General features: G+C 56.7%; 2 protein-coding genes across 2 annotated transcripts; both read left to right on the top strand.

Moving 5' to 3' along the window:
• Positions 1-1976: 1976 nt before the first annotated feature.
• Positions 1977-3851, top strand: JUND (JunD proto-oncogene, AP-1 transcription factor subunit). The gene has a single exon (XM_009252983.4). It carries the CDS (start codon positions 2116-2118, stop codon positions 3154-3156), a length of 1041 nt encoding a protein of 346 aa, XP_009251258.4. The 5' UTR covers positions 1977-2115; the 3' UTR covers positions 3157-3851.
• Positions 3852-3960: 109 nt separating this feature from the next.
• On the top strand, positions 3961-26328 carry IQCN (IQ motif containing N). The gene is given in 5 exon segments (XM_054539927.2): positions 3961-8622; positions 13431-13552; positions 15490-15596; positions 15598-18660; positions 25318-26328. Coding segments are annotated over 4 exon segments (4110 nt in total). The 5' UTR covers positions 3961-8622; positions 13431-13539; the 3' UTR covers positions 26245-26328.
• Positions 26329-27322: the final 994 nt, after the last annotated feature.

Below are 27322 nucleotides of genomic sequence, written 5' to 3'. Positions count from 1 at the left end.
GCGTGGCCGACAGGCCACCTTCTTGGTGATGAGGACAGCCTCCCCTATGGCCTTCATGCCCCAGGGCCGAGTTGGGGGCAGAGGCAGGTGAGTAAGGAGGATAGAAAAGGAGTAAGGCCAGGCAGACAAACTGAGGCTAGAGACCACCCACACAAGCAACCTTTTGTTGCATTCGCCTTTATTTTTTATTTTTTTTGAGACTGGAGTCTCGCTCTGTCTCCCAGGCTGGAGTGCAGTGGCACAATCTCAGCTCACTGCAACCTCTGCCTCCTGGGTTCAAGCGATTCTCATGTCTCAGCCTCCTGAGTAGCTGGGATTACAGGCACACCACCACACCCGGCTATTTTTGTTTTTTGTTTTTTTTTGTATTTTTGTATTTCGGCCAGTCTGGTCCTGAACTGCTTACCTCAAGTGATCTGCCTGCCTCGGCCTCCCAAAGTGCTGGGATTACAGGCATGAGCCACCACACCCAGCCCCGCATTCACCTTTAATACTGAGCATCCATTCTATACTAGGCCCTGTCAGCAGGCTCAACATAGGCAATGTCCCTGACCTTCAGGGACTACGATCCACTCCATCATTCTGGCAGATTCAGAGGCTACAATAAAGGAATAAAGTCTGAGGGTGAGGCACTTCCTGAAGACACATCTTTGCACTGGGGGAAGGGAGTACCAGGCAGAGAGCATAGCACGTGCAAAGGCCCAGAGGTACGATTAGTCCTGCAACTGGGAGGCCAAGGATCAGAGAGACTGAGGGGAAGGAGGTCAGGGAAAGGAGGGTGTGGGCTCCATTCAGACAGAGGTGGGGAGCTGGAGGGGTGCATGCAGAGGCTGTAGGTCAGATCCAGATGTCCTAAGGATCCCTTGTGAGTACTGTTAGGGTGGGTCCATCTCTCCTCCCTCACACCCCCTTCCCAGCCAGTCTTAATAGTGGCCCATTAAGCCCTAACAGCCAAGATAGTGATAACAAGCATGTGATAATTATAGCCGGCATTCCTGCCTCATCAGCCCAGCCCCTGGAGTTGGGCACCCTCTCCCAGGACATCACAGCCCTGACAGACCTAGGGTTAAAACGTGGGCGGCAGAAGGAAAGGGCTGCGCAGGGGCCTGGACTCCCAGGTTCTAGGGTTCTAAGGGTGGACGAGAACTCAGGCCTAATCACAGCCCTGGCCCTGCTGTGACTCCTAACTAACTCTCGGGAGATGGTCACTCCACCTCTCTAAGCCCAGTTTCCCATCTGTCAAGGCAGGAAGTCGGACTCCTGGTTCTAGAACGCACTCAGTGAAAATGATCAGGATCCAAGCGCTTCCAGCAACTTCTGGCGACCCTCCTCTCCCCTCCCCTGTCTCTCCCTGAGCAATCACACGCAGGGTGGAGGGAGGGAGGGTGAGGAACGCAGACCTGCCCCACACCCCCGGCGAGCCCCCGAAAACCCCACCAGGCCTCCAGCCCCGAGTCCGCACAAAGCCTCTCCAGAAAGCGCGCTAGGGGAGGCGCTGGCGGCACAGCAGAACAGGAGGCGCCAAGGAGTTATTTATCCATGCGGGACCCCATCCCCCTCCAGTCCCCGGAGGCCGGCACCGCCCCCGCCCCCGCCCCCGCCCGGCCGGGGCCCCACGCGCGGACACGGGGCGGGGCCTCGGGGCGGGCGGGCGCCTGGTGGCCCGGGCCCATCACGCCACTCGGGACGTGCCTTGGCGGAGGCGGCGCCAGGGAGATCGGTCGTACACAGCGGTCCCGGGGCGGGGTGACCCGGCCCGGGCGCGCGGCCGCCCCCATGACGTCAACCCACAAGGCAGCGCGCTGTTGTGCCGTTTACCGCGCGTCGCCGGGGCAACGGCGGCCGGGCGGGCGCCGGTGGCTTGGCCCCGCCCCTCCATGCAAATGAGCGACGTCACCCGCACCCAATGGCGAACGGGGGCGGTGAGCTCATCGCGCCGAGCCGAGGCTATAAGAGGGCGCAAGAGTGGCGCGGCGCAGGAGCCGGCGCCAGCGGAGGGCCGGGCGCAGCGGCCGCGGCCGGGGCGGGCGCAGGGCCGAGCGGACGGGGGGGCGCGGGCCCCCCGGGAGGCCGCGGCCACTCCCCCCCGGGCCGGCGCGGCGGGGGAGGCGGAGGATGGAAACACCCTTCTACGGCGATGAGGCGCTGAGCGGCCTGGGCGGCGGCGCCAGTGGCAGCGGCGGCAGCTTCGCGTCCCCGGGCCGCCTGTTTCCCGGGGCGCCCCCGACGGCCGCGGCCGGCAGCATGATGAAGAAGGACGCGCTGACGCTGAGCCTGAGTGAGCAGGTGGCGGCGGCGCTCAAGCCTGCGGCCGCGCCGCCTCCTACCCCGCTGCGCGCCGACGGCGGTCCCAGCGCGGCACCCCCCGACGGCCTGCTCGCCTCTCCCGACCTGGGGCTGCTGAAGCTGGCCTCCCCCGAGCTCGAGCGCCTCATCATCCAGTCCAACGGGCTGGTCACCACGACGCCGACGAGCACACAGTTCCTCTACCCCAAGGTGGCGGCCAGCGAGGAGCAGGAGTTCGCCGAGGGCTTCGTCAAGGCCCTGGAGGATTTACACAAGCAGAACCAGCTCGGCGCGGGCGCGGCCGCCGCTGCCGCAGCCGCCGCCGGGGGGCCCTCGGGCACGGCCACGGGCTCCGCGCCCCCCGGCGAGCTGGCCCCGGCGGCGGCCGCGCCCGAAGCGCCCGTCTACGCGAACCTGAGCAGCTACGCGGGCGGCGCCGGGGGCGCGGGGGGCGCCGCGACGGTCGCCTTCGCTGCCGAACCTGTGCCCTTCCCGCCGCCGCCACCCCCGGGCGCGTTGGGGCCGCCGCGCCTGGCTGCGCTCAAGGACGAGCCACAGACGGTGCCCGACGTGCCGAGCTTCGGCGAGAGCCCGCCGCTGTCGCCCATCGACATGGACACGCAGGAGCGCATCAAGGCGGAGCGCAAGCGGCTGCGCAACCGCATCGCCGCCTCCAAGTGCCGCAAGCGCAAGCTGGAGCGCATCTCGCGCCTGGAAGAGAAAGTGAAGACCCTCAAAAGCCAGAACACGGAGCTGGCGTCCACGGCGAGCCTGCTGCGCGAGCAGGTGGCGCAGCTCAAGCAGAAAGTCCTCAGCCACGTCAACAGCGGCTGCCAGCTGCTGCCCCAGCACCAGGTGCCCGCGTACTGAGTCCGCGCGCGGGGCGCATGCGCGGCCACCCTCCCAGAGGGGCGGGCTCGCGGGGGGGGTGTCGTGGGCGCCCCGGACTTGGAGAGGGTGCGGCCCTGGGGACCCCCCTCCCCGAGTGTGCCCAGGAACTCAGAGAGGGCGCAGCCCCCGGGGATCCCCCGCGAGGGTGCCCAGGACTCGGAAGGGGCGCCCCGGACTCGACAAGCTGGACCCCCTGCTCCCGGGGGGGCGAGCGCATGACCCCCCGCCCTCGCGCTGCCTCTGTCCCCCGCGCGGCCGCCCCGTGTTGCACAAACCCGCGCGTCTCGGCTGCCCCTTTGTACACCGCGCCGCGGAAGGGGGCTCCGAGGGGGCGCAGCCTCAAATCCTGCCTTTCCTTTCCTTTTACTTTTTTTTTTTTCCTTTGGAAGAGAGAAGAACAGAGTGTTCGATTCTGCCCTATTTATGTTTCTACTCGGGAACAAACGTTGGTTGTGTGTGTGTGTGTTTTCTTGTGTTGGTTTTTTAAAGAAATGGGAAGAAGAAAAAAAAAATTTTCTGCCCCTTTCCTCGATCTCGCTCCCTCCTTCCGTTCTTTCGACCGGTCCCCCCTTCCTTTTTGTTCTGTTTTGTTTTGTTTTGCTACGAGTCCACATTCCTGTTTGTAATCCTTGGTTCGCCCGGTTTTCTGTTTTCAGTAAAGTCTCGTTACGCCAGCTCGGCTCTCCGCCTCCTTCTTCCCCCGCCGGGGCCTGGCAGGCTGGGCGGGGCCTGGTTCGCGTCCCCCCTACACCCCCGCCTCTCTCTCCTCCCTCTGTCCCTAGCTCCTCCCCTTGTTGGGAGGGAGCAGAGAGCGGGTGTCCGAGAGGGGCCCGCACATCTGGCGCGTAGCGAGCGCCCCCTAGACGCGCCTGGGCGCGGGGCCGGCTGATGTCCAGGTTGGGGAGGGGTCTTGGGGTCTTTGATCTGCGTTTGGAACTAGCTAGTGCCCCCTTGCCTTTTGGGAAGGAGAGTTTTCGAGGTGGAAAGGGCACAACCCCAGCCCAAGGCAGGAAGGAAGAGACAGAAACTCAGTAAACTTTTTAACCTTTTGGGCCTTGATTTGCCTGTCCGTAAAATGGGGAGAACAGTCGAAAAACTTGCCTCATAAAGTTGTGACGATTAATAGAGTTTATGTTTACAGAGCAGTGCTTGGCTTACAGTGTAAGCTTTTCTCGTTTGGTGGATCGGGGGATGCTGAGGTCCAGGACAAGCTGATGGACCCAGTACCAGGAGGAAGGTGACACAGGTGGGATCTAACCCAAGAGGTCTGCCTCCAGGACTGGGATTTTCCAAGTATCTCCCTGAAGTTCGCTTCTCCTCCTCCTCCCAACATCCTACTCCCCAGTTTGAGGAAACCTAAGGTTCAGAGAGGTTGAGCAACTGGCTTGACATCACACAGCCTTTTAAGGAGACTGTGCAGAGACAGTCCGACCTTGGACTCCTCACTTTCAGAGCCTTGACCCCAGGCTTCCTGCTTCTCTTGCCTGCTCTGCCCTTTGCTGTTAAGACCCTGCGCTTTGGGCTTCCAACTCATTGGGGACCCTGAGGGATGTGAACATTAGTGGCCGAGGTCACACAGCAAGTAGGGTTGGTGGCCATGTGTACCTAGCCAGCCCTGTTAGGGAGGGCCACTGAACTGTACCCATTCTACAGATGAAGAAACTTGCAGAGAATGGCCACCATCCCTTGGTCATGGAGAAAGTCAGGCCTTGCCACCAACAGCTATGTTGGGGTTCGTTTGTTTGAGACAGAGTCTTGCTCTGTCACCCAGACTGGAGTGCAGTGGCGCCATCTAGGCTCACCGCAACCTCTGCCTCCTGGGTTCAAGTGATTCTCCTGCCTCAGCCTCCAAGTAGCTCGGATTACAGGTGCCCACCACGCCCGGCTACTTTTTTGGACTTTTAGTAGAGACAGGGTTTCACCATGTTGGTCAGGCTGGTCTGGAACTCCTGACCTCAAGTGGTACACCCACCTTGGCCTCCCAAAGTGCTGGGATTACAGGTGTGAGCCCCTACGTCCGGCCAGGGTTTGGTTTTTAGCTGTCACATTGCCTTGTGGGAGGTCATGCAGACGTTTCAGCAGGGCCTGAAGGAACCTGCTGAAGGGAACTGAGGCTGAGGTGGGAGAGCAGGGGTGTCTTGACACACAGGACACCAAGAACCACATCTAGGGCAGAGTGTCACTGGTTGGGAGACTGGGTCCCAGCTTAGGTTCCAGTTGGCATTTGTGAGATCTCAGGTGAGTCTTCCTCCCCCGATGGCCTCTACGTCTTGTGCTGTGAGATGGGCGTGTTTGCATCCAGCGTAACATCTCTCAGGTCAGAAGTCAGAACTGGGAGGTGCTCAGGGGACGGACAACAGTGACCGCACTCAATGATGGTACCTACTGTGGCCCCCAATTAGTAGAGAAGGGGAAGGGAGGTTTTGAGACTTGCCCAACACCCCTGTTTTTTTGTTTTTGTTTTTGTTTTTTTTTTTTTGAGGCGGAGTCTCGCTCTGTCGCCCAGGCTGGAGTGCAGTGGCGCAGTCTTGGCTCACTGCAAGCTCCGCCTCCCAGGTTCATGCCATTCTCCTGCCTCAGCCTCCTGAGTAGCTGGGACTACAGGCACCCGCCACCACGCTTGGTTAATTTTTTGTACTTTTAGTAGAGACGGGGTTTCACTGTTTTAGCCAGGATGGTCTTGATCTCCTGACCTCGTGATCCACCTGCCTGGGCCTCCCAAAGTGCTGGGATTACAGGCATGAACCACCGCACCCAGCCAACACCCCTGTTAAATGGCAGAGCAGAGATTCAAACCCAGGTCTCTTGCCTGCCTGCCCCCAAGTGGTCTAAGGCAAGAGGCCTCTGAGGAGCCCTGCAGAGAGGTGGAGGAAATACCTTTTCTTTCTTTTTTTTGTGTGTTGAGACTGAGTCTTCCTCTGTCGCCCAGGCTGGAGTGCAATGGCCTGATCTTGGCTTATCGCAACCTCCACCTCCCAGGTTCAAGCGATTCACTTGCCTCAGCCTCTCGATTAGCTGGATTACAGGTACCTGCCACCATGCCCAGCTAAATTTTTTTTTTTTGAGACGGAGTCTCGCTCTGTCGCCCAGGCTGGAGTGCAGTGGCGCGATCTCAGCTCAATGCAAGCTCTGCCTCCTGCGTTCACGCCATTCTCCTGCCTCAGCCTCCTGAGTAGCTGGGACTACAGGCGCCCGCCACCATGCCTGGCTAATTTTTTTGTATTTTTAGTAGAGATGGGCTTTCACCGTGTTAGCCAGGATGATCTCGATCTCCTGACCTCATGATCCGCCAGCCTCAGCCTCCCAAAGTGCTGGGATTACAGGTGTGAGCCACCGCGCCCAGCCGCCCTACTAATTTTTAAATAATTTGTTTGTAGAGATGGGATCTTTGTTGCCCAGGCTGGTTTTGAACTCCTGTGCTCAAGTGATCCTCCAACCTCGGTCTCCCAAAATGCTGGGACTATAGGTATTGAGCCACTGTACTTGGCCTCTATCTTTTTCTTTTTCTTTTTTTTTTTGAATCAGGGTCTCACTCTCATTCAGGCTAGAGTGCAGTGGTGCAATCCCAGCTCACTGTAGCCTCCACCTCCTGGGTTCAAGCGACTCTCCTGCCTCAGCCACCAAAGTAGCTGGGATTACAGGCATTTGTCATCATGCCTGGCTAATTTTTGTATTATTAGTAGAGACGGGGTTTTGCCATGTTGGTCAGGCTGGTCTCGAACTCCTGGGCTCAAGCGGTCTGCCCGCCTTGGCCTCCCAAAGTGCTGGGATTATAGGTGTGAGCCATCGCGCCCAGCCTCCTCAGCCTTTATTGACACCTAGTTGTTGCATACTCCCAGGAGGCCAGCCCTCCAGTCTGATGGGGGAGTCAAGCACGCATGAGCTGTGATGTGAAGGGTTTTTTCTAAATCACAGATCTGACTCCTTACTTGAAAACTTTTTGGAAAATGTCCTGACTGCACCAGTCCCTGGGCTGGCCAGTGTTTCCTTTCAGGAGCCTCTCTACCCAAATTCCCAATATCCTCCCTTCCTGGCCTCAGGGTCTTTGCACGGCTGCAGCTGTAGTTCTGTACCAGCCACTCTTCCCCCAGTCATCCAGCTGAGCGCCACCTCCCAGCCTCAGCTGCACAGTCTTCGGAAGCCTGTCCCCAGTAACCCTCAGGCTAGGCCAGCACCTTACTGGGCTCCTACAGCCTCCAATTGCCCTGAAAACTCCCAGTTTGTGTTTAGCTCGTTGACAGCACTGAAGGGACCTGTTCTGATGAAACATCCAAAGGATGAGCTGGGCGCAGTGGCTCACGCCTGTAATCCCAGCACTTTGGGAGGCCGCAGCAGGCGGATCACTTGAGGTCAGGAGTTTGAGACCAGCTTGGCCAACATGGTGAAATCCTATCTCTACTAAAACTACATAAATCAGCTGGGCGCCATAGCGTGCACCTGTAGTCCCAGCTACTCAGGAGGCTGAGGCACAAGAATTGCTTGAACCCGGGGAGGTGGAGGTTGCAGTGAGCCGAGATCGTACCACTGCACTCCACCCTGGGCAGCAGAGCGAGACTCAATCTCAAAAAACAGACAAAGGATTTAAACCCCATCCAACTGCCATGTGCCATGTCCCTGATTTTGTCCAAAGTCACAGCCACAGTATAGAGAAGGTTTTGGAGGGGGTGATCTCTGCAGAGGGAGGCCAGGCACCCCTGCTGGTTCTTGTCCCGGCAACCCCCAGCGGCTCCCCAGGCGGAGGCTTCTGGGCCAGGCTGGCTTTGGCTGGAGCCAGCTGCACTGAGTCCAAGGTGCGTGTCAGCCTCGGCCCAGCCAGCGGTGACTCATGCTGGGCCCCAGCCCAGCCCCAGGAGGTGACCCAGGACAGCGGCCTGACTTCCCGTTACAGTGCTGCGGCTCAGGGTCAGTACCCACTTTTGCCGGGCCCAGTGGGGATCCCAAGAGATGTCAAGTCCGGCCCCACCCCAAGGAGCCCGCAGTTTCAGAGCCAGACCCAAGATGTCGATGAGAACCCTGACTGGCCCGTTGTACCCCCTTTTTGGTTCCTTCCCATCTAGCCATTTTACACCCCCAAATTCTTTCAGTTGTTTGTATCCCCAGACCTGGGGCAAATTCCAGCATATAGTAGGTGCTCAGAAAATGCCCATGGGATGAAAGACTGAAGCTGCCTCTAGGTACATGGAGGGGGAGATTTGGGATTCCCTCTGTGCTGAGAACCCTTTGTACTCAGGATGAGCCGGTGTAGGTAGCAACCACCATGACCTTTGGCTCTGCCCTGCCCTGCCCTGCATCCTGTTCCCCAACCTCTGGCTGTGCCCTCTAGAATCCCCGCCCCCTAAGAGCTGCCAGGGATTGGCCAGAACTCGGCTTTGAGTCACAAAGCTGCTGCGGCACCAGGGCTCCAAGACTGGTCGTTCAGACTGCTGGGTTCAGCTTCAGGGGCAGGTGAGTGGGGCTGGTGGCTTTGGGGGCGGGTGAGTGGGGCTGGTGGCTTCGGGGGCGGGTGAGTGGGGCTGGTGGAGGGCTTGTTTGCGAGGGTTCGTGGGGGACCCTGTCATTCTCCTCTGGCCCCCAGTGCCTTTAGAGCCCTTCTGGGTGACTGCAAATGATGGGTCAGCTCCTTGGCCCCTCAGAGCAGGGGCTCGAGGGACCTCTAAAGCCTTGATGGTGGATTTGTTCACCTGTGATGGGGGACATCCTGGAAAGCCTGTTATGTCTCTTTATTATTATTATTTTAAATAAATAGAGACATGTTACCCAGGCTGTTTTCAAACTCTTGGGCTCCAGCGATCCTCCCACCTTGGTCCCCCAAAGTGCTTGGATTACGGGCAGGAGCCACTGCACCCAGCCGAGCCTGTTGTGTCTCTTTGGCAACCTGAGGATGGTGATCTTACGTCTTGTGACAGATAGGGAAATTGAGGCTCAGAGGGGTTTACTCAAAATTACCGAGCCAGTCGCTCGGCTTCTCTGTCCAGGGGGCCCCTGTTCGTTCTTCTCATCCCCCACAATCCTGTTTCTCACCCCTTCTGGTTGAGTTCCTCTAAAGAGCTGCACCGTTTGGTTGATGAAACCTCAGCCCCTGGAATGGGCCCATTCAGCTCCCAAAGCTGCTGTCTCCCGGGTTCAAGTGATTCTTCTGCGTCAGGAGTTCGAGACCAGCCTGACCAATATGGTCAAACCCCATCTCTACTAAAAATTCAAAAATTAGGCCGGGTGAGGTGGCTCATGCCTGTAATTCCAGCACTTTGGGAAGCTGAGGCAGGCAGATTACCTGTGGTCAGGAGTTCAAGACCAGCCTGACCAACATGGAGAAACCCCGTTTCTACTAAAAATACAAAATTAGTCAGGTGTGGTGGCGCATGCCTGTAATCCTAGCTACTTGGGAGGCTAAGGCAGGAGAATCGCTTGAACCCAGAGGCAGAGGTTGCAGTGAGCCAAGATGGTGCCATTACACTCCAGCCTGGGTAACAAAAGCAAAACTCCGTCTCAAAAATAATAATAATAATTAGGCCAGGCATGGTGACTCATGCCTGTAATCCCAGCACTTTGGGAGGCCGAGGCGGGCGGATCACTTGAGGTCAGGGGTTCGAGACCAGTCTGGCCAACATGGTGAAACCCCATCTCTACTAAAAATACAAAAGTTAGCCAAGTGTGGTGGCAAGTGCCTGTAATCCCAGCTACTCGAGAGGCTGAGACAGGAGAATCACTTTGATCCGGGAGGTGGAGGTTGCAGTGAGCCGAGATCGTGCCACTGCACTTCAGCCTGGGCAACAGAGCAAGATTCCGTCCGTCTCAAAAAAATAAAAATAATAAATATATGTGTGTCAATTATCCATGCATTGCCTCTTGTCTCCGAATGGACCCTTTCAATATGTGATAAACAAAGGAATTTCTTTCGTTATGTCTCCTTTAAAGTGAGCACAATGCTTGGCCGGATGCGGTGGCTCACGCCTGTAATCCCAGCACTTTGGGAGGCCAAGGTGGGCGAATCATGAGGTCAGGAGATCGAGACCATCCTGGCTAACACGGTGAAACCCCGTCTCTACTAAAAATACAAAATATTAACTGGGCGTGGTGGCAGACGCCTGTAGTCCCAGCTACTCAGGAGGCTGAGGCAGGAGAATGGCGTGAACCCGGGAGGTGGAGCTTGCAGTGAGCCGAGATCGTGCCAGAGCACTCCAGCCTGGGAGACAGAGCGAGACTCCGTCTCAAAAAAAAAAAAAAAAAAAAAAAAGTGAGCACAATGCTAAGAATTCTCAATAGAGGGCGCTGGTGAGGCATTAGGGATAGAGGTGTGAAGACACCAGGTGAAGCCTGCCCGAGCCCTGGGTCCAGAACGTGGTCCTGTGACTTTGCAGTCTTGATCTGGTGAAAACCTTTCTGCAGCCCTCTCAACACACACAAAAAACAGAGCCCCTAAGGCCGGGCGCGGTGGCTCATGCCTGTAATCCCAGCGCTTTGGGAGGCCAAGGTGGGTGGATCACCCGAGGTCAGGAATTTGAGACCAGCCTGACCAATATGATGAAACCCCATCTGTACTAAAAATACAAAAATTAGCTAGGTGTGGTGGCGGGTGCCTGTAATCCCAGCTACTCAGGAGGCCAAGGCAGGAGAATCGCTTGAACCCAAGAGGAGGAGGTTGCAGTAAAGGAGATCGCGCCACTGCACTCCAGCCTTGGCGACAAGAACGAAACTCAAAAGAAAAAAAAAAAAAAAAAAGGCCAGGCGCGGTGGCAGCACTTTGGGGGCCGAGGCAGGTGAATCACCTGAGATCAGGAGTTTGAGACCAGCCTGGCCAACATGGTGAAACTCCATCCCTCCAAAAACAAAACAAAACAAAATTAGCTGGGTGTGGTGGTTCATGCCTGTAATCCCAGCTACTCGGGAGGCTGAGGCAGGAGAATCGCTTGAACCCCGGAGGCGGAGATTGCAGTGAGCCAAGATGGTGCGTGCCACTGCACTCCAGCCTGGGTGACAGAGTGAGACTCTGTCTCAAAAATCATAAATAAATAAAATAATAAAAGAACAGAGCCCCCACGGTGGCCCATACACATTGAAGGCCTCCTGCCCCAACAACACTTATGTTTCCAGTGCACATCCACAGCACCAACTGTTGATAACCTGTTCCCACATCTGCACCCTGGAGGGTGGGCCTTTTGCTTGTTCTGCAACTCCAGACCAGCTCTGGCTTGGCCGATCCAGCAATTATCTCCGTTAACTTGTTAGGCGGGATCATACTTTCTGCAAGGAAATCTGAATGTTCTCCAAATTTGCCTCTTTTTTGGGGATACTCCCTCAGCCCTAAAGCACCACATAGAGTTTCATTTTATCTTTTTTTTTTTTTTGAGACTGAATTTCGCTCAGTCACCCAGGCTGGTGTGCAATGGTATGATCTCAGCTCACTGCAACCTTCGCCTACCGGGTTCAAGAGATTCTCCCGCTTCAGCCTCCTAAGTAGCTGGGATTACAGGCACCTACCGTCATGCCTGGCTAATTTTTGTATTTTTAGCAGAGAGTTTCACCATGTTGGCCAGGCTGGTCTTGAACTCCTGACCTCACGTGACCCACCCACCTCGGCCTCCCAAAGTACTGGGATTACAGGCGTGAGCCACCGCACCTGGTTTTTGTTGTTTTTTTTTTTGTGAGACAGAGTCTCACTCTGTCGCCCAGGCTGGAGTGCAGTTGCATGATCTCGGCTCACTGCAATCTCCATCTCCTGGGTTCAAGTGATTCTCCTCCTTCAGCCTCCGAAGTAGCTGGGATTACAGGTGCGTGCCACCGTGCCTGGCTAATTTTTGTATTTTTAGTAGAGATGGGGTTTCACCATGTTGGCCAGGCTGTTCTCGAACTCCTGACCTTGTGATCCACCTGCCTTGGCCTCCCAAAGTGCTGGGATGACAGATGTGAGCCACCATGCCCGGCCTCCCAGGCTTCCTTTTATCTTATACTTACTCTTTAATCACAATCTTTTTTTTTTTTTTTTTTTTTTTTTTGAGACAGGGTCTCAGCCAGGCACCGTGGCTTGCACTTGTCATCCCAGCTACTTGGGAGGGTGAGGCACAAGAATCTCTTGAACCCGGGAAGCAGAGGTTGCAGTGAGCCGAGATTGTGACACTGCACTCCAGCCTGGGCAAAAGGGTGGGACTCTGTTTTAAAAACAAAAAAGAGATAGGGTCTCATTCTGTCGCTCAGGCTTGATTGCAGTGGTGCCATCATAGCTTACCGCAGTCTCAACCTCCTGGCCTCAAATGATCTTCCTGTCTCAGCCTCCCGAGTAGCTGGGACTACAGGTGCATGTCACCATGCTTGGCTAATTTTTATATTTTTAGTAGAGACGGCTTTTACCATGTTGCCCAGGCTGGTCTGGAACTCCCGGCCTCAAGTGACCTACCCACCTTGGCCTTCCAAATTGCTGGGGTTACAGACATGAGCCACTGTGCCCGGCCAGTTTTTTTTTTTTTTTTTTTTTTTTTTGAGACAGAGTTTTGCTCTTGTTGCCCCAGATGGAGTACAATGGCACGATCTCGGCTCACTGAAATCTCTGCCTCCCGGGTTCAAGATATTCTCCTGCCTCAGCCTCCTGAGTAGCTGGAATTACAGGTGTCGACCACTATGCCTGGCTAATTTCTTGTATTTTTAGTAGAGACGGGGTTTTACCATGTTGGCCAGGCTGGTCTGGAACTCCTGACTTCAGGTGATCCACCCTCCTCAGCCTCCCGGAGTGCTGGAATTACAGGCATGAGCTGCGCCCGGCCAATTTTTTTTTTTTTTTTTTTTTTTTTTTTTTTAAAGAGACAGTTCTTGCTTAGTTTCCCAGGCTGGTCTCAAACTCCTGTCCTCAAGTGATCCTCCCATCTTGGCCTCCCAAAGTGCTGGGATTGCAGGCAAGAACCACTGTGCTCAGCCTGGACACCATTTCTGATGCCTGGATATCATGCCCTTGTATGATTAATTTAAGCCTGTCTTCATTGATAATTTTGGTTTCTTCCAGTTTTTCCTCTGCTAAGCAATGCAGTGTTAAACATCCCTGAACATACTTCTGTATTCATTTGTAGCAGAACCTCTACTAATCACTGTTTTGGTTATTTCCAGTTGTTTTGTTTGATTTCTAGCTACAAAATAACACTGGAATAAATTTCCTCATCTTTGCACATTTCTTTTCTTTTCTAGAATTTAGCGTTTTTAGAATTTAGAAATTTTAGAATTTAGTGTTTTTGCTTTTAACATTTCTTTTTGTGTTGGTCTTGAGCCAGCCCACGGCAGTGTTGCTGCATATTGCATGGATGAAAGGCTGAAGGCTGCCTCCTCTTGCAGGCTGGCTTCTGAGATTGCACCTTCTTCTCCTGCTACTCCTCCAAATCTATGACCCTTCAAGGTAAGAAGTTGGTCTATGGGCAAGGGGTCTGGCTAGTCCAACCTGAAGAGAGGGGCTTCTGCCAAACCAAGTGTGCTGTGCTCCAGGCTATGCATCAGGGTGGCTTGACAGTGTCCCAGCTCTCTCTGCATCCTAGTTACTTCTGAAAGCCACAGTCACCACTTTTTCTTCCTTCTTTCCATCCTTCCATATGCCATTTACCTATCCATCCCCTAAATCCACCCACCCACCCATCCACCCATCAGTCTACCTCTTGTTGGGTTATCTCTTCACCAGTCTCTCCAGCTCTCTTTAATTTCCCTTCCTCCCTCCCTCCCTCCCTCCCTCCCTCCCTCCCTTCCTTCCTTCCTTCCTTCCTTCTTTCCTTTTATTTGACACGGAGTTTCACTTTTGTTGCCCAGGCTGGAGTGTGATGGCGCGATCTTGGCTCACTGCAACCTCCTCCTCCCGGGTTCAAGCAATTCTCCTGCCTCAGCCTCCCGACTAGCTGGGACTACAGGCACATGCCACCATACCTGGCTCTTTTTTTTTTTTTTTTGAGACAGAGTCTTGCTCTGTCACCCAGGCTGGAGTGAGGTGGCATGATCTCGGCTTACTGCAACCTCTGCCTACCAGGTTCAAACAATTCTCCTGCCTCAGCCTCCTGAGTAGCTGGGATTACAGGCACGTGCCACCATGCCGAGCTAATTTTTGTATTTTTAGTAGAGATGGGGTTTCACCATGTTAGCCAGGCTGGTCTCGAACTCCTGACCTTGTGATCCGCTCATCTCAGCCTCCCAAAATGCTGGGATTACAGGCATGAACCACTGTGCCCGGCCTACTTTTCTGTATTTTTAGTAGAGATGGGTTTCACCATGTTGGCCCGGCTGGCCTCGAACTCCTGACCCCAAGAAGTCTGCCCACCTTGGCCTCCCAAAGTGCTGGAATGACAGACGTGAGCCACCGCACCTGGCCAATTTGCCTTTAACACTTTATTTACCTATTCATCCAAACCTTCATCTGTCTTTCCAACCCATCTACCATTCACTCATCGACTGATTCATCCATTCAGTATCTAGTCCTGTATCGTTCTGTCCATCCAACTTCCAATCCACTCACCATTTATCAGTCAAGATGCCCACCCACCCGATACCTACCCATTCACAGCTTGGAACCAAGCCCTATGACTGAGATGGGGACACAGAAATGACTCTGTCTTCTAGGATTCACAGTCAATGGGGAGAGGCAAATAATCTCCCCCACCACACTTCTCTCTCTCTCTTTTTCAAACACACACACACACACACACACACAGGCAAACAGGAAATTTCCAAAACATTGTGATCAGTGCTAAACCCGGGGTACATCCAAGATAAAGTTTGAAAAGCAGGCCGGGCACGGTGGCTCACACCTGTAATCCCAGCACTTTGGGAGGCTGAGGCAGGTGGATCACCTGAGGTCAGGAGTTTGAGACCAGCCTGGCCAACATGGTGAAACCCCGTCTCTTCTAAAAATACAGAAAAGTAGCCAGGCATGGTGGCGTGCACCTGTAATCCCAGCTACTTGGGAGGCTGAGGCAGGAGAATCGCTTGAACCCAGGAGGCGGAGGTTGTGGTGAGCCAAGATCACAGCATTGTACTCCAGCCTGGGCAACAAGAGCGAAACTCTGCCTCCAAAAAAAAAAAAAAAGAAAAGAAAAAAGAAAAGCAGGTAAGCGGTCATGCATTCAGGTGTCATGCACTGTGTGCCAAGATGAAGTGGCCGTAGGATGATGAGAGGTGGATATAAGGTTGGCAAAGGCCACTTGGGAGAGGGACGGATGGAAAAAGGGAGGCGGAAGATCGCAAGGTGCCAGGAGCAAGAAGATCTGGGTCTGGGGGGCCAGTGTCCACCCCAGCCAGGAGACCTCTTGTCTGCAGGACCTGCTACACTCTGACCACCCCCTGCCGCCCCCACAGGCAGAGCTGACCTGTCCGGTAATCAAGGCAATGCAGCCGGCCGCCCAGCTACAGTTCACAAGCCAGTTGTCACCCAGTGGGCAGTGCATCCTTCAGCCCCCGCCCACCCCTAGTCTCCCGGACAAAATGGAGAAAGCGCCTCCACAGCCCCAGCACGAGGGCCTCAAGTCCAAGGAGCATCTTCCGCAACAGGCTGCCGAAGCCAAGACGGCGTCCCGCCGCATCCCACGCCTCCGGGCTGTGGTCGAGAGCCAGGCCTTCAAGAACATCCTGGTAGACGAGATGGACATGATGCACGCCCGCGCAGCCACGCTCATCCAAGCCAACTGGAGGGGCTATTGGCTCCGGCAGAAGCTGATTTCCCAGATGATGGCGGCCAAGGCCATCCAGGAGGCCTGGCAGCGCTTCAACAAGAGACACATCCTTCACTCCAGCAAGCCGTTGGTAAAGAAAATGAGGGCGGAGGAGGGGGACATTCCTTATCACGCCCCACAGCAGGTGCGCTTCCAGCATCCGGAAGAGAACCGCCTTCTGTCCCCGCCCATCATGGTGAACAAGGAGACCCAGTTCCCTTCCTGTGACAATCTGGTCCTCTGCAGACCCCAGTTGTCGCCCCTCCTACAGCCCCCAGCAGCTCAGGGTACCCCAGAGCCGTGCGTGCAGGTTCCTCATGCTGCCGGAGTCCGGGGGCTGGCCTTCCTGCCACACCAGACGGTCACCATCAGATTTCCCTGCCCAGTGAGTCTGGATGCAAAATGCCAGCCATGCCTGCTGACCAGAACCATCAGAAGCACCTGCCTCGTCCACATAGAGGGTGACTCAGTGAAGACCAAACGTGTAACTGCCCGGACCAACAAAGCCGGGGCTCCGGAGACACCATTGTCCAGAAGGTATGACCAGGCAGTTACAGGACCATCCAGAGCCCAAACCCAGGGCCCTGTGAAAGCAGAGACCCCCAAAGCCAAAGCCCCCTTCCAGATATGTCCAGGGCCCATGATCACCAAGACTTTACTCCAGACATACCCAGTGGTCTCCGTGACCCTGCCACAGACATATCCAGCGTCCACGACGACCACCACCCCACCCAAGACTAGCCCAGTTCCCAAAGTAACAGTAACCAAGACCCCAGCCCAGATGTATCCGGGGCCCACAGTGACCAAAACTGCACCTCACACATACCCCATGCCCACAATGACCAAGATCCAGGTGCACCCCACAGCCTCCAGAACTGGCACCCCAAGGCAGACATGCCCTGTGACCATTACGGCAAAGAACCAACCTCAGGTTTCCCTTCTGGCCTCCATCGTGAAGAGCCTGCCCCAGGTATGCCCAGGGCCTGTGATGGCAAAGACCCCATCCCATACGCACCCGGTCGCCACCCCAGCCAGAAACCCATTGCAAACATGTCTGGCAGCCACAATGTCCAAGACTTCATCCCAGATGAGCCCAGTTGGGGTGACCAAGCCCTCACCCCAAACTCGCCTGGCAGCCATGATAACCAAGACCCCAGCCCAGTTACGCTCAGTGGCCACCATCCTCAAGACTCTGTGTCTGGCCTCTCCAACAGCGGCAAATGTCAAGGCTCCACCCCAAGCGGCGGTAGCAGCCGGAACTCCCGATACCCCAGGCTCCATCCATGAGAACCCATCCAAGGCCAAGGCCACCGTGAATGTGAAGCAGGCTGCAGAGGTGGTGAAAGCCTCATCTGCCTCCTATTTGGCTGAGGGGAAGATCAGGTGCCTGGCCCAACCACATCCGGGAACTGGGGTCCCCAGGGCTCCAGCTAAGCTTCCTTTGGAAGCCGAAAAAATCAAGACTGGCCCCCAGAAACAGGTGAAAAAAGACATGGCATTTAAGACCAGTGTGGCAGTGGAAATGGCTGGGGCTCCATCCTGGACAAAAGTTGCTGAGGAAGGGGACAAGCCACCTCACATGTATGTGCCCGTGGACACGGCTGTCACCCTGCCCCGGGGACAGCCGGCTGCCCCACTGACCAAGGCCTCATCCCAGAGACATCCACCCTGCCTGTCCCAGAGACCACTGGCCGCCCCGCTGACCAAGGCCTCATCTCAGGGACATTTGCCCACTGAGCTGACCAAGACCCCATCCCTGGCCCATCTGGTCACCTGTCTGAGCAAGATGCATTCCCAGGCACATCTGGCCACAGGTGCCATGAAGGTCCAATCCCAAGCGCCTCTAGCCACTTGTCTGAACAAGACGCAGTCCCGGGGACAGCCGATCACAGACATAACCAAGTGCCTCATCCCAGTGCACCAGGCTGCTGATCTCAGCAGCAACACCCACTCCCAGGTGCTCCTAACAGGGTCCAAGGTGTCCAACCACGCCTGCCAGCACCTCGGTGGCCTCAGCACCCCACCCTGGGCCAAGCCAGAGGACAGACGGACCCAGCCACAGCCCCACAGACACGTGCCGGGGAAGACCACTCAGGGGGGACCATGCCCGGCAGTCTGTGAGGTCCAGGGTATGCTGGTGCCGCTGATGGCACCCACCGGACATTCCACATGCAATGTTGAGTCCTGGGGAGACAGCAGAGCCACACATGCCCAGCCATCAATGCCCGGCCAGGTGGTGCCCTGCCAGGAGGACACGGTAGGCTCCCTGCTGGCCTCCTTGTGTGCTGAAGTAGCTGGTGTGCTGGCATCCCAGGAGGATCTCTGCACTCTGTTGGCCAAAGCCCTCTCCCAGGGAGAAGTCTGGGCAGCTCTGAACCAGGCCCTGTCCAAGGAGGTCCTGGGTGCCACTGTCACCAAAGCCCTGCCCCAGAGCATGCTGAGCATGGCGCTGGTGAAGGCGCTGTCCTGGAGTGAGCTGCGCCTGACCCTGTCCCGAGCCCTGTCTCGGGGCGAGCTGCGGGCGGAACTCACCAAGGTCACGCAGGGTAAATTGGCCGAGGTGCTTAGCAAGGCTTTGACAGAGGAGGAGTGGGCGGCTCTGAGCCAGGCCCTGTGTCAGGGTGAGCTGGGTGCTCTCCTAAGCCAGTCTTGGTGTCGGGTGGCCCTGAGGACTGGAACCATCCTCCCCAAGGCCACCTTGAAATCAACAGGAAGCGGGGTGACTAAGACGCCGGCCCCGGCAGAGGTGGCCTGCAGGAGGAGTCCATCGGCCGCATGGGGGCCCTCCCTGGGCCCTGTGAGACCACAGACCAGCAAGGTCAGGGATTCCCAGGTTGGGATCTGGGGTTGCTTCACCATGGGCCAACCTGCCGGGCCCTTGGAGGAGATGGGGGATGGGGCCATCTTGTGGGAGTCACCCTGCTTATCTGTGGTCACTGTGGGAGCCTCCGTGATGGGCAGCGTCATCACCAGCATTCACCAGGGCCCCCTGATCACTGGCCTGTATCCCATGCTGTCCCGGGAGATGGAGTCCAGCAGGGACTTCTCCTCAAACCTGGATTTGAGCCCCAAGTTCCGGAAGGAAAAAGCACGCCCGACCCTAGAGCCTGGCGCATTGGCATCAGATTTTAACCCCGAGGGGAGTGGGGAGGGCCCCAGTTTGCTCAAGCTGTCCCACGTGCAGCCACCCCTGAGTCTGTGGCAGCCTCTCATTGCCAACTGTGTGGGCCCAAGCATGAACCAGCCCTCCGTGACCTATGGCACGGCCCCGAGCTGCCACAGGCCACATGTGGTCAGCAGGGTGGTCTCTCATCCATCGACCGGGGAGGGCAGGGTGGCCTCGGGTAGGCTTCCTTGCAGCGTGGGTGGTGGGAGGGCTGCCCATGTTCACCAGCCTTACCCAGACTGTGGGGCCCCGCCTTGGTGTCAGTCCTCAGGGGTACATCCTGTTCTCTACCAACCCTCAGTGGCCAGAGGCCAGCAGCAGGCATCCAGGGCTTCCAAGGAGAGCCTGGGGAGGAGGTATCAGCCCCCAAATCACAAACAGGCCTCCCTGGGTACTAGGGAGGTGATAGACAAGGGGGCCCCAAGTCCCTTGCAAGTCACCATGGTGACCAAAACTCAGGCATCCAAGACTCATGGTCTGTTTCAAGCTTCCCCCGGCAGTGCGTTGGCTCAAGTTCGTCCCAAGACATCTGTCTGTGGACAGGGGAGGAATCGAACACAGGGTTCTGTGTCTGCCCTGCTCTGCCCCCAGAAGCTAGCAACAGACCACCAGCCATCCATCCTCGGTGAGCCAGTAGGTGGTTTGCCACAGGATCGAGACAGTGACCTGGCCAGGAGCTTCTCCCAGGGCTTTGTGACCTACAGGCAGGAGAACAATTCCGAAAGCTCTCTGCAAAGCTCTAGTTCCCTCAGCCTTTCCACTATGTCTGTGGCCAGCCTGCCTGCTGTCAACAAGATAGATGAGTCATGGGAAGGCAATTTAGAAGGGGACCTTGCGGTGAAGTCCCTTTTTCCTCCGGAGTCCATGAGGACACTCCAGAGGTTTAAGGATACGCAAGAGACTGAAACTGGCTATAGGTACATGAGCCTACACTTCCCCTACCGGCCCACTCCAGCCTCGGAGAAAGTGCCCATTTTCCAACACAGCTCAGTGTCTAACTGCTTGGCCTTGCATGTTCAATGGGGCTCAGAGGCTGAGATCCACAAGTTCTCCTTAGGCAAGAGCTCTGTGAATCTGATTGAGGTGTCCCAGGCAACCGTCAAGACAGAGCTGAGGAGGACTCTATCTTTAGGTACTGTGGTCTCCACTGCATATAAGCCACCATCTGTGGCTAAGAGCTTGGCCCCAATTGTGTCCCAGGCTACACTGGCCAGTAGGGTAGCCCCAAACCTAGGCCAGGCATCAGGGCTCAATAGGCTGGCCCCAAGCCTATCCCAGCATATAGCATCCAGTAAGGTGTCCCCAAGGCTAACCTGCCCATCTATGGGTAATTGGGTGACCCCAAGGCTACCACACTCCTCTGTGCCTAATAGAGTGATACCAAGACCAGCACAGCCATCTGTGGTGACTAGGAGGTCCCCAAGCCGAGGACACCCATCAAGGACCTTTGGAGTGGCCTCAGACCAAGGTCACCAATCAATGGCTAACTGGGGGTCCCAAAACTTAGCCCAGCCATCTATGGACAGTGGGGAGCCTTCAAGCCTAGCCCAGCCATCTCAAGCCCCTGGGGTAACCTCAAACCTGGCCCAGCCATCTCAAGCCTTTGGGGTGTCTCCAAGTCCAGACTACCCATCTCAGGCTGTTGGGGAGTACCCAACCCTGGCCCAGCCATTTCAGCCCACTGAGGTGTCCCCAAGTCCAACCTACCCATCTCAGGCCATTGGAGAGTACCCAACCCTGGCCCAGCCATTTCAGCCCACTGAGGTATCCCTAAGCTCAGCCCACCCATATCAGCTCACTGAGGTGTCCCCAAGCGCAGCCTACTCATATCAGCCCACTGAGGTGCCCCCAAACCCAGGCTACATATCTATGGCCATTGAGATGTCCCCAAGCCCAGGATACCCATCTGTGGCCACTGAGGTGTCCCCAAACCCAACCTACACATATCAGCCCACTGAGATATCCCCAAGCCCAGGCTACCCATATCAGCCCACTGAGGTGTCCCCAAGCTCAGGCTACCTATCTATGGCCACTGAGGTGTCCCCAAGCCCAGGCTACCCATATCAGCCCACTGAGGTGTCCCCAAGCTCAGGCTACCTATCTATGGCTACTGAGGTGTCCCCAAGCCCAGACTACTCATCTCAGCCCACTGAGGTGTCCCCAAGTTCAGGCTACATATCTATGGCCACTGAGTTGTCCCCAAGCCCAGGCTACCCATATCAGCCCACTGAGGTGTCCCCAAGCCCAGGCTACCCATATCAGCCCACTGAGGTGTCCCCAAGCTCAGGCTACCTATCTATGGCCACTGAGATGTCCCCAAGCCCAGGCTACCTATCTATGGCCACTGAGGTGTCCCCAAGCCCAGGCTACCCATATCAGCCCACTGAGGTGTTCCCAAGCTCAGGCTACCTATCTATGGCCACTGAGGTGTCCCCAAGCCCAGGCTACCCATATCAGCCCACTGAGGTGTCCCCAAGCTCAGGCTACCTATCTATGGCCACTGAGATGTCCCCAAGCCCAGACTACTCATCTCAGCCCACTGAGGTGTCCCCAAGCTCAGGCTACCTATCTATGGCCACTGAGGTGTCCCCAAGCCCAGGCTACCCATATCAGCCCACTGAGGTGTCCCGAAGCCCAGGCTACCCATATCAGCCCACTGAGGTGTCCCCAAGCTCAGGCTACCTATCTATGGCCACTGAGATGTCCCCAAGCCCAGACTACTCATCTCAGCCCACTGAGGTGTCCCCAAGCTCAGGCTACCTATCTATGGCCACTGAGGTGTCCCCAAGCCCAGGCTACCCATATCAGCCCACTGAGGTGTCCCCAAGCCCAGGCGACCCATCTGTGGTCACTGGTGAGTCCCCAAGCTCAGCCTACCCATCTCAGCCCACCGAGATGTCCCCAAGCCCAGCCTACCCATCTCAGCCCACTGGGGAGTCTCCAAGCCTGACCCAGCCATCTCTGACCATCAGAGTGTCCCCAAGCCTAGCCATGTCATCTCAGACCATTGGAGTGTCCCCAAGCCTAGCCATGCCATTTCATACCATTGGAGTGTCCCCAAGCCTAGCTCACCCATCTATGGCCATTCGGGAGTCTCCAAGCCTGGTCCAGCCTCCTCAGGCCACTGGGGAATCCCCAAGCTTGACCTGGCCATCTCAGGCCACTGGGGTGTCCCCAAGTGTAGCCTATCAATCTGTGGCCAGTAGCATTTCCTCAAGCCTAGCCCAGCCATCTCAAGCCAGTGGGATGTCCCCTAGACAAGATTACCCACCAATGGTCTCCAGGGTGTCCCCAAGCCAACCTCACGCATCTATAACCAGCAGGATGTCCCCTAGCCGAGCTCATGCATCTATGACCTGTAGAGTGTCCCCAAGCCAAGTTCATCGATCTATGCCCAGTGAGGTGTCCCCAAGTCTTGCCCAGCTATCTCAAGCCACTGCAATGCCCTTAAGACCAGCTCATCAACCTATGGCCTGTGGTATATCCCCAAGCCTAGCCCAGCCGTCTCAAGCCACAGGGATGTCTTCAAGGCTAGCCCACCGACCTATGACCTGTGTGGTGTCCTTAAGCCCAGCCCAGCCATCTCAAGCCATTGGTGTGTCTCCAAGCCTAGCCCACCCGTCAGGACCCCATGGGTTGTCTCCAAGCCTAGCTCATCCATATTTGGCCAGTGGGATGGGCCCCAGCCTAGCCCACCCATCTCAGACCACTGCAGTATCCGCAAGGCAAGCCCAACCATCTGTGGTCTCCAGCCCAGGCAAGACATATTCATCCTGTACCCTAGCCTCCAGCCTAGCCGAGCCAGCCATAGCCCCCAGCCTATTCCCACCATCTATGGCCCACACGGAAGCCCTAAGCCTGGCTCAGTCACCTCCGGACACTAGGTTGGCCCCAAGCCGATCCCAGCCATCTGTGGTCAGTGGTACATGTCATGGCCTCAATGAGCCATGCTGGGGCTCTAGGCTGGATTCAAATCTGCAGTGTTCAAGGGTGGACTCAGTAGCCCCGTGTCTGTGTCACCCATCAGCGTTTGTTTCAGTTAGCCCGGGTGTACCATATCCCTCTGTGGCTGGAAGTATGGACCAGGGTCCGAACCAGCCTTCCCTGGGTACTGGGGTGAACCTATGTGAAGAACCTCTGATGGTTAGTGAGATGGTATCCAGCCCCCCGGACTTCAAGTTCAACGACGTGTCCTTTGGGTTCCATCATCCACCCAGGGTTGGTGGAAGGCATGTGTGTCCACCCTCTGTGGTTAGTGTTTCAACACCACATTTCTCTCATGCTGATGAGGAGGCCTGTTGTGTAGGCCAGCGAATCACGCCTCTGTTCAGGGGTGTGGCTACAAGCCATCCCCAGGAGCCCTTGGCTGGTGCTATGTTCCTCAGTGGGTCTCAGGGGACCACGTCTCCTGGCTTAGCTGGGAGTCTCCCCCGGAGAACCATAGCAACTGGCATGGGCCAAAGTCAATGTCAGGTGCCCAATGGTGTGGCTTCCCTTGCATCCCAGGTCTTAGAGGCAGGTGGCCCTTTGACACATCCCTCTGGAACCACAGGGATGGCCCCCAGCCCCTCTCTGGCTTCAGCGCCCAACAGACTGGCCATGACTCAGTCTAATCTTTCCCTGAACAGCGTTGGCCCCAGCAGCTCCCAGATCAGTGTGGTTATTCCAAAAAACATAGACCGCTGGCACCCTTCTGAGGCACCCATGGTCCCACCCAGTTACCAGCAGAGAGATGTGATTCCGCAGGACTCTCTGAAGAGCAGAGCTGGTTGTGGTGCGGCAGGGGATTTTATAGCCAGTAAGATGAGCACGGGTGCAGTCCCAGGCGCTCTGCCTGGTGGCATAACCTCCAGCCTTCCCCCGGGGTCCGCCATCCGAGGCATGGGTCAGAGCCTTCCCGCAGGCTCTGAGTCCAGTTGGGTGGCTCCCAGTCTGATGGCAGACAGAAAGAAGCCGAGTCTATCTGTAAGACCCTCCGATAGCTTAGCTGCTCCAAACTTGCTCCCAGGTTCGGTAGTGAGTGGGGTGAGCCCAGTTGTCCCCCTTGGTTCTGTGCCAATGATGGGGGCCTCTAGTGTGGCTCAGAGCTGCTCCAAGGGGTCCATGGTGATTGACATCACTGCCTCTCCTTTCCTCAAAGCCCTGGCTGGGGAGAGGCCTATAGCCCCCTTGCAGATGCCCCACACCACCAGCCTGGCTCCAGGTCACTCCTCAGCCCCGGCAGCTAGTGGCACAGTGAGGAGTCTACACCGAGTGCCCACGGTTCTATCAAGACCCTTACAATTGAGCCAAGATGCTGGGATAATGCCATCTGGGGCCACAGGGGACCAAGCCGAGCTAGGAGAATTGGATGAGGCTGTGTCCCAAGTGTCAGGATCAAGTGGATCCAATGACCTAACCAGCAAAGCCAGGGTCATTGGCGCAACCCCGTGGATGTACCCCAGTCCTCTGGGACCTGATGGGGGCCGTGATCATAGGTCCCTATCTGAGAAAGGGTCTCTTCCCCAAGGCCAAACACCATTGTTCAGGGAGGCGGCTCCCAGCCATGCTAGTGGCATGGTCCCTGTCCCTTTCCAGGCCCCGGGTTTAGCCACTAAGACCCCCTCAGTTTATCAACAGGGGTCTGTCATTCACGTCATACCCCAAAATCACTCTCAGGGTACAGTGGCTTCTAATGTAGTCTCAGGATCACCCCAGCTGGCCCGTGGCAGTACTGAGGATTTCAGATGGCTTTCAGTGTCTGTGGGCAGGATGGGGAATCCTAGTCTTCCTCAGAGGTCAGGGACTGCCAGCATGGTCTCACATGTTCCACCACATCCATCCTCGGCTAGAAGGGCATCGTCCAGTCCCTTCCAGACAGAAGCTGTCCCCAATCCACTCCAGAAAACAGTGTCTGTAAACCTGGCTCAGAGCAGCCGCTGGGACTCCATGGGCCCTAAAAATTCCTACAGATCCGTGCATGGTAGGATTGTTCCAGAACTGCTAGAAAGTTCTGTGGCCAGGGTTAGGCCCTTCCAGTATGTGCAAAGACAACCATCCCAGGCCTCAGCCCGAGGTGGTGCAAACTCCACCCATAGGCCCTCTGCAGAGGTAAGGCCCGTCATCCGCACTGGGGAGATGACACACTCCTTGGCCATTCCTCCCGGGGCCCCGGGAGTTCGGAGGGTGTCTCTAGGCTACGAGTCTTCCCCGAGTGATTCCCTGCCGCCCCTTTTTAACCAGGAGTCACCGTGGGGATTGCAGGACTCCTATAGCCCCCAGAATCCTGCCGTTAATCATAAGGCATCCCTGAACTCCACTATACTCCAGGGCCCCGCGGACACTGGTGTGGCTAGTGGCCAATCGTGGAACCGCGCGTGGGAGCCAGCCAGGGGTGCTGCGCCCTGGGACACCCGGCGCAACAAGGCGGTGGTGCATCCCAGGTGGTCCGGGGAGCCGACGATGTCCATGCAGGCTGTAGAGGAGATCCGCATCCTTGCAGTGACCACTATCCAGGCAGGCGTCCGTGGCTACCTGGCGCGTCGCAGGATCCGGGTGTGGCACCGGGGGGCCACGGTCATCCAAGCTACTTGGCGTGGCTACCGTGTGCGGCGGAACCTGGCACACCTCTGCAGAGCCACCACAATCATCCAGGCTGCCTGGCGCGGCTACAGCACCCGCCGGGACCAAGCCCGGCACCGGCAGATGCTCCACTCCGTCACGTGGGTGGAGCTGGGCGGCCGGGCCGAGGTCATGTCTGACCGAAGCTGGTTCCAGGATGGCAGAGCCAGGACAGTATCTGACCATCGCTGCTTCCAGTCCTGCCAGGCACATGCTTGCGGCGTCTGCCACTCCCTGAGCTCCAGGATCGGGAGCCCGCCCAGTGTGGTGATGCTAGTGGGCTCCAGCCCTCGCACCTGTCATACCTGTGGACGCACCCAGCCCACCCGCGTGGTGCAGGGCATGGGCCGGGGCGCTGGGGGCCCCGGGGCAGTGTCTTTGTCCTCCGCCTACCAGCAGGCTGCCCTGAGTCCCAGGCAGCCGCATCGCCAGGACAAAGCGGCCACAGCCATCCAGTCCGCCTGGAGGGGCTTTAAGATCCGCCGGCAGATGAGGCAGCAGCAAATGGCAGCGAAGATGGTTCAAGCCACCTGGCGAGGTCACCATACCCGGAGCTGTCTGAAGAACACAGAGGCGCTCTTGGGACCAGCAGACCCCTGGGACAGCTCACGGTACACGCATTGGCCCGGCATCTAGGACCCTGGATCCCTGCAGTGGGGACTTCGTGGGAGGCACTCATGGCTCTCTGGGTCTAATGAATAAAGTCCTCCACAGCCTAGATCTTGGGTGATGTGTTCTGGGTTAATGGAAGTGGCTTGTGTATAGTAGGGGAATCTGGAACATCCCAGAGGGAAGAGAACTCTGAAGTTTCCAACCATGCAGTATGCATCTGGGGTCTGTGGCCAGCATGGGGATCCAAATCTTTCCTGGAGGTCAGGCACTGCCAATGTGGTCTCAGCTGTGCCCCTGCCATATCCACGTACAGGTAGTGGGGTGGTGTCCAGCCCGTCCCAGATGGAAACTGTCCCCAGTGCACTCTAGAAATGTGCCTGGGACCCGGCCCAGAGCACTCACCTCAAGTCCCTCACCCCTAAAAAATCCTACAGGATGACTGGGTGTGGTGGCTCATGCCTGTAATCCCAGCACTTCGGGAAACCAAGACGAGTGGGTCACCTGAGGTCAGGAGTTAGAGCTATCAGCCTGGCCAACATGATAAAACTCCATCTGTACTAAAAAAAAATACAACAAAAAAAGGCCAGGCACGGTGGCACATGCCTGTAATCCCAGCTACTCAGGAGGCTGAGGCAGGAGAATCACTTGGACCCGGGAGGCGGAGGTTGTGGTGAGCCAAGATTGTGCCATTGCACTCCAGCCTGGGCAACAAGAGCTAAACTCAGTCTCAAAAAAAAAAAAAATTAGCCGGGCATGGTGGTACACGCCTGTAATCGCAGCTACTTGGGAGGATGAGGCGGGAGGTTGCTTGAATCCGGGAGTTCGAGAATGCAGTGAGCTGTGATTGTGCCACTGCGCTCCTGCCTGGGCGACAGAGTGAGACCCCGTCTCTTAAAAAAAAAGAAAAATTGGGGGCTGGGCACGGTGGCTTATGCCTGTAATCCCAGCACTTTGGGAGGCCGAGGCGGGTGGATCACTTGAGGTCAGGAGTTCGAGACCAGCCTGTCCAACATGGTGAAACCCTGTCTTTACTAAAAAATACAAAAATTAGCCAGGCCTGGTAGCGGGCGCCAGCTACTCAGGAGGCTGAGGCAGGAGAATT

The sequence above is a fragment of the Pongo abelii genome, chromosome 20 (assembly GCF_028885655.2).
Source record: "Pongo abelii isolate AG06213 chromosome 20, NHGRI_mPonAbe1-v2.0_pri, whole genome shotgun sequence".
NCBI classification, from domain to species: Eukaryota; Metazoa; Chordata; class Mammalia; order Primates; family Hominidae; genus Pongo; species Pongo abelii.
The sequence above is the reverse complement of the archived record's forward strand: the minus strand, read 5'-3'. Positions and strand labels throughout refer to the sequence as shown.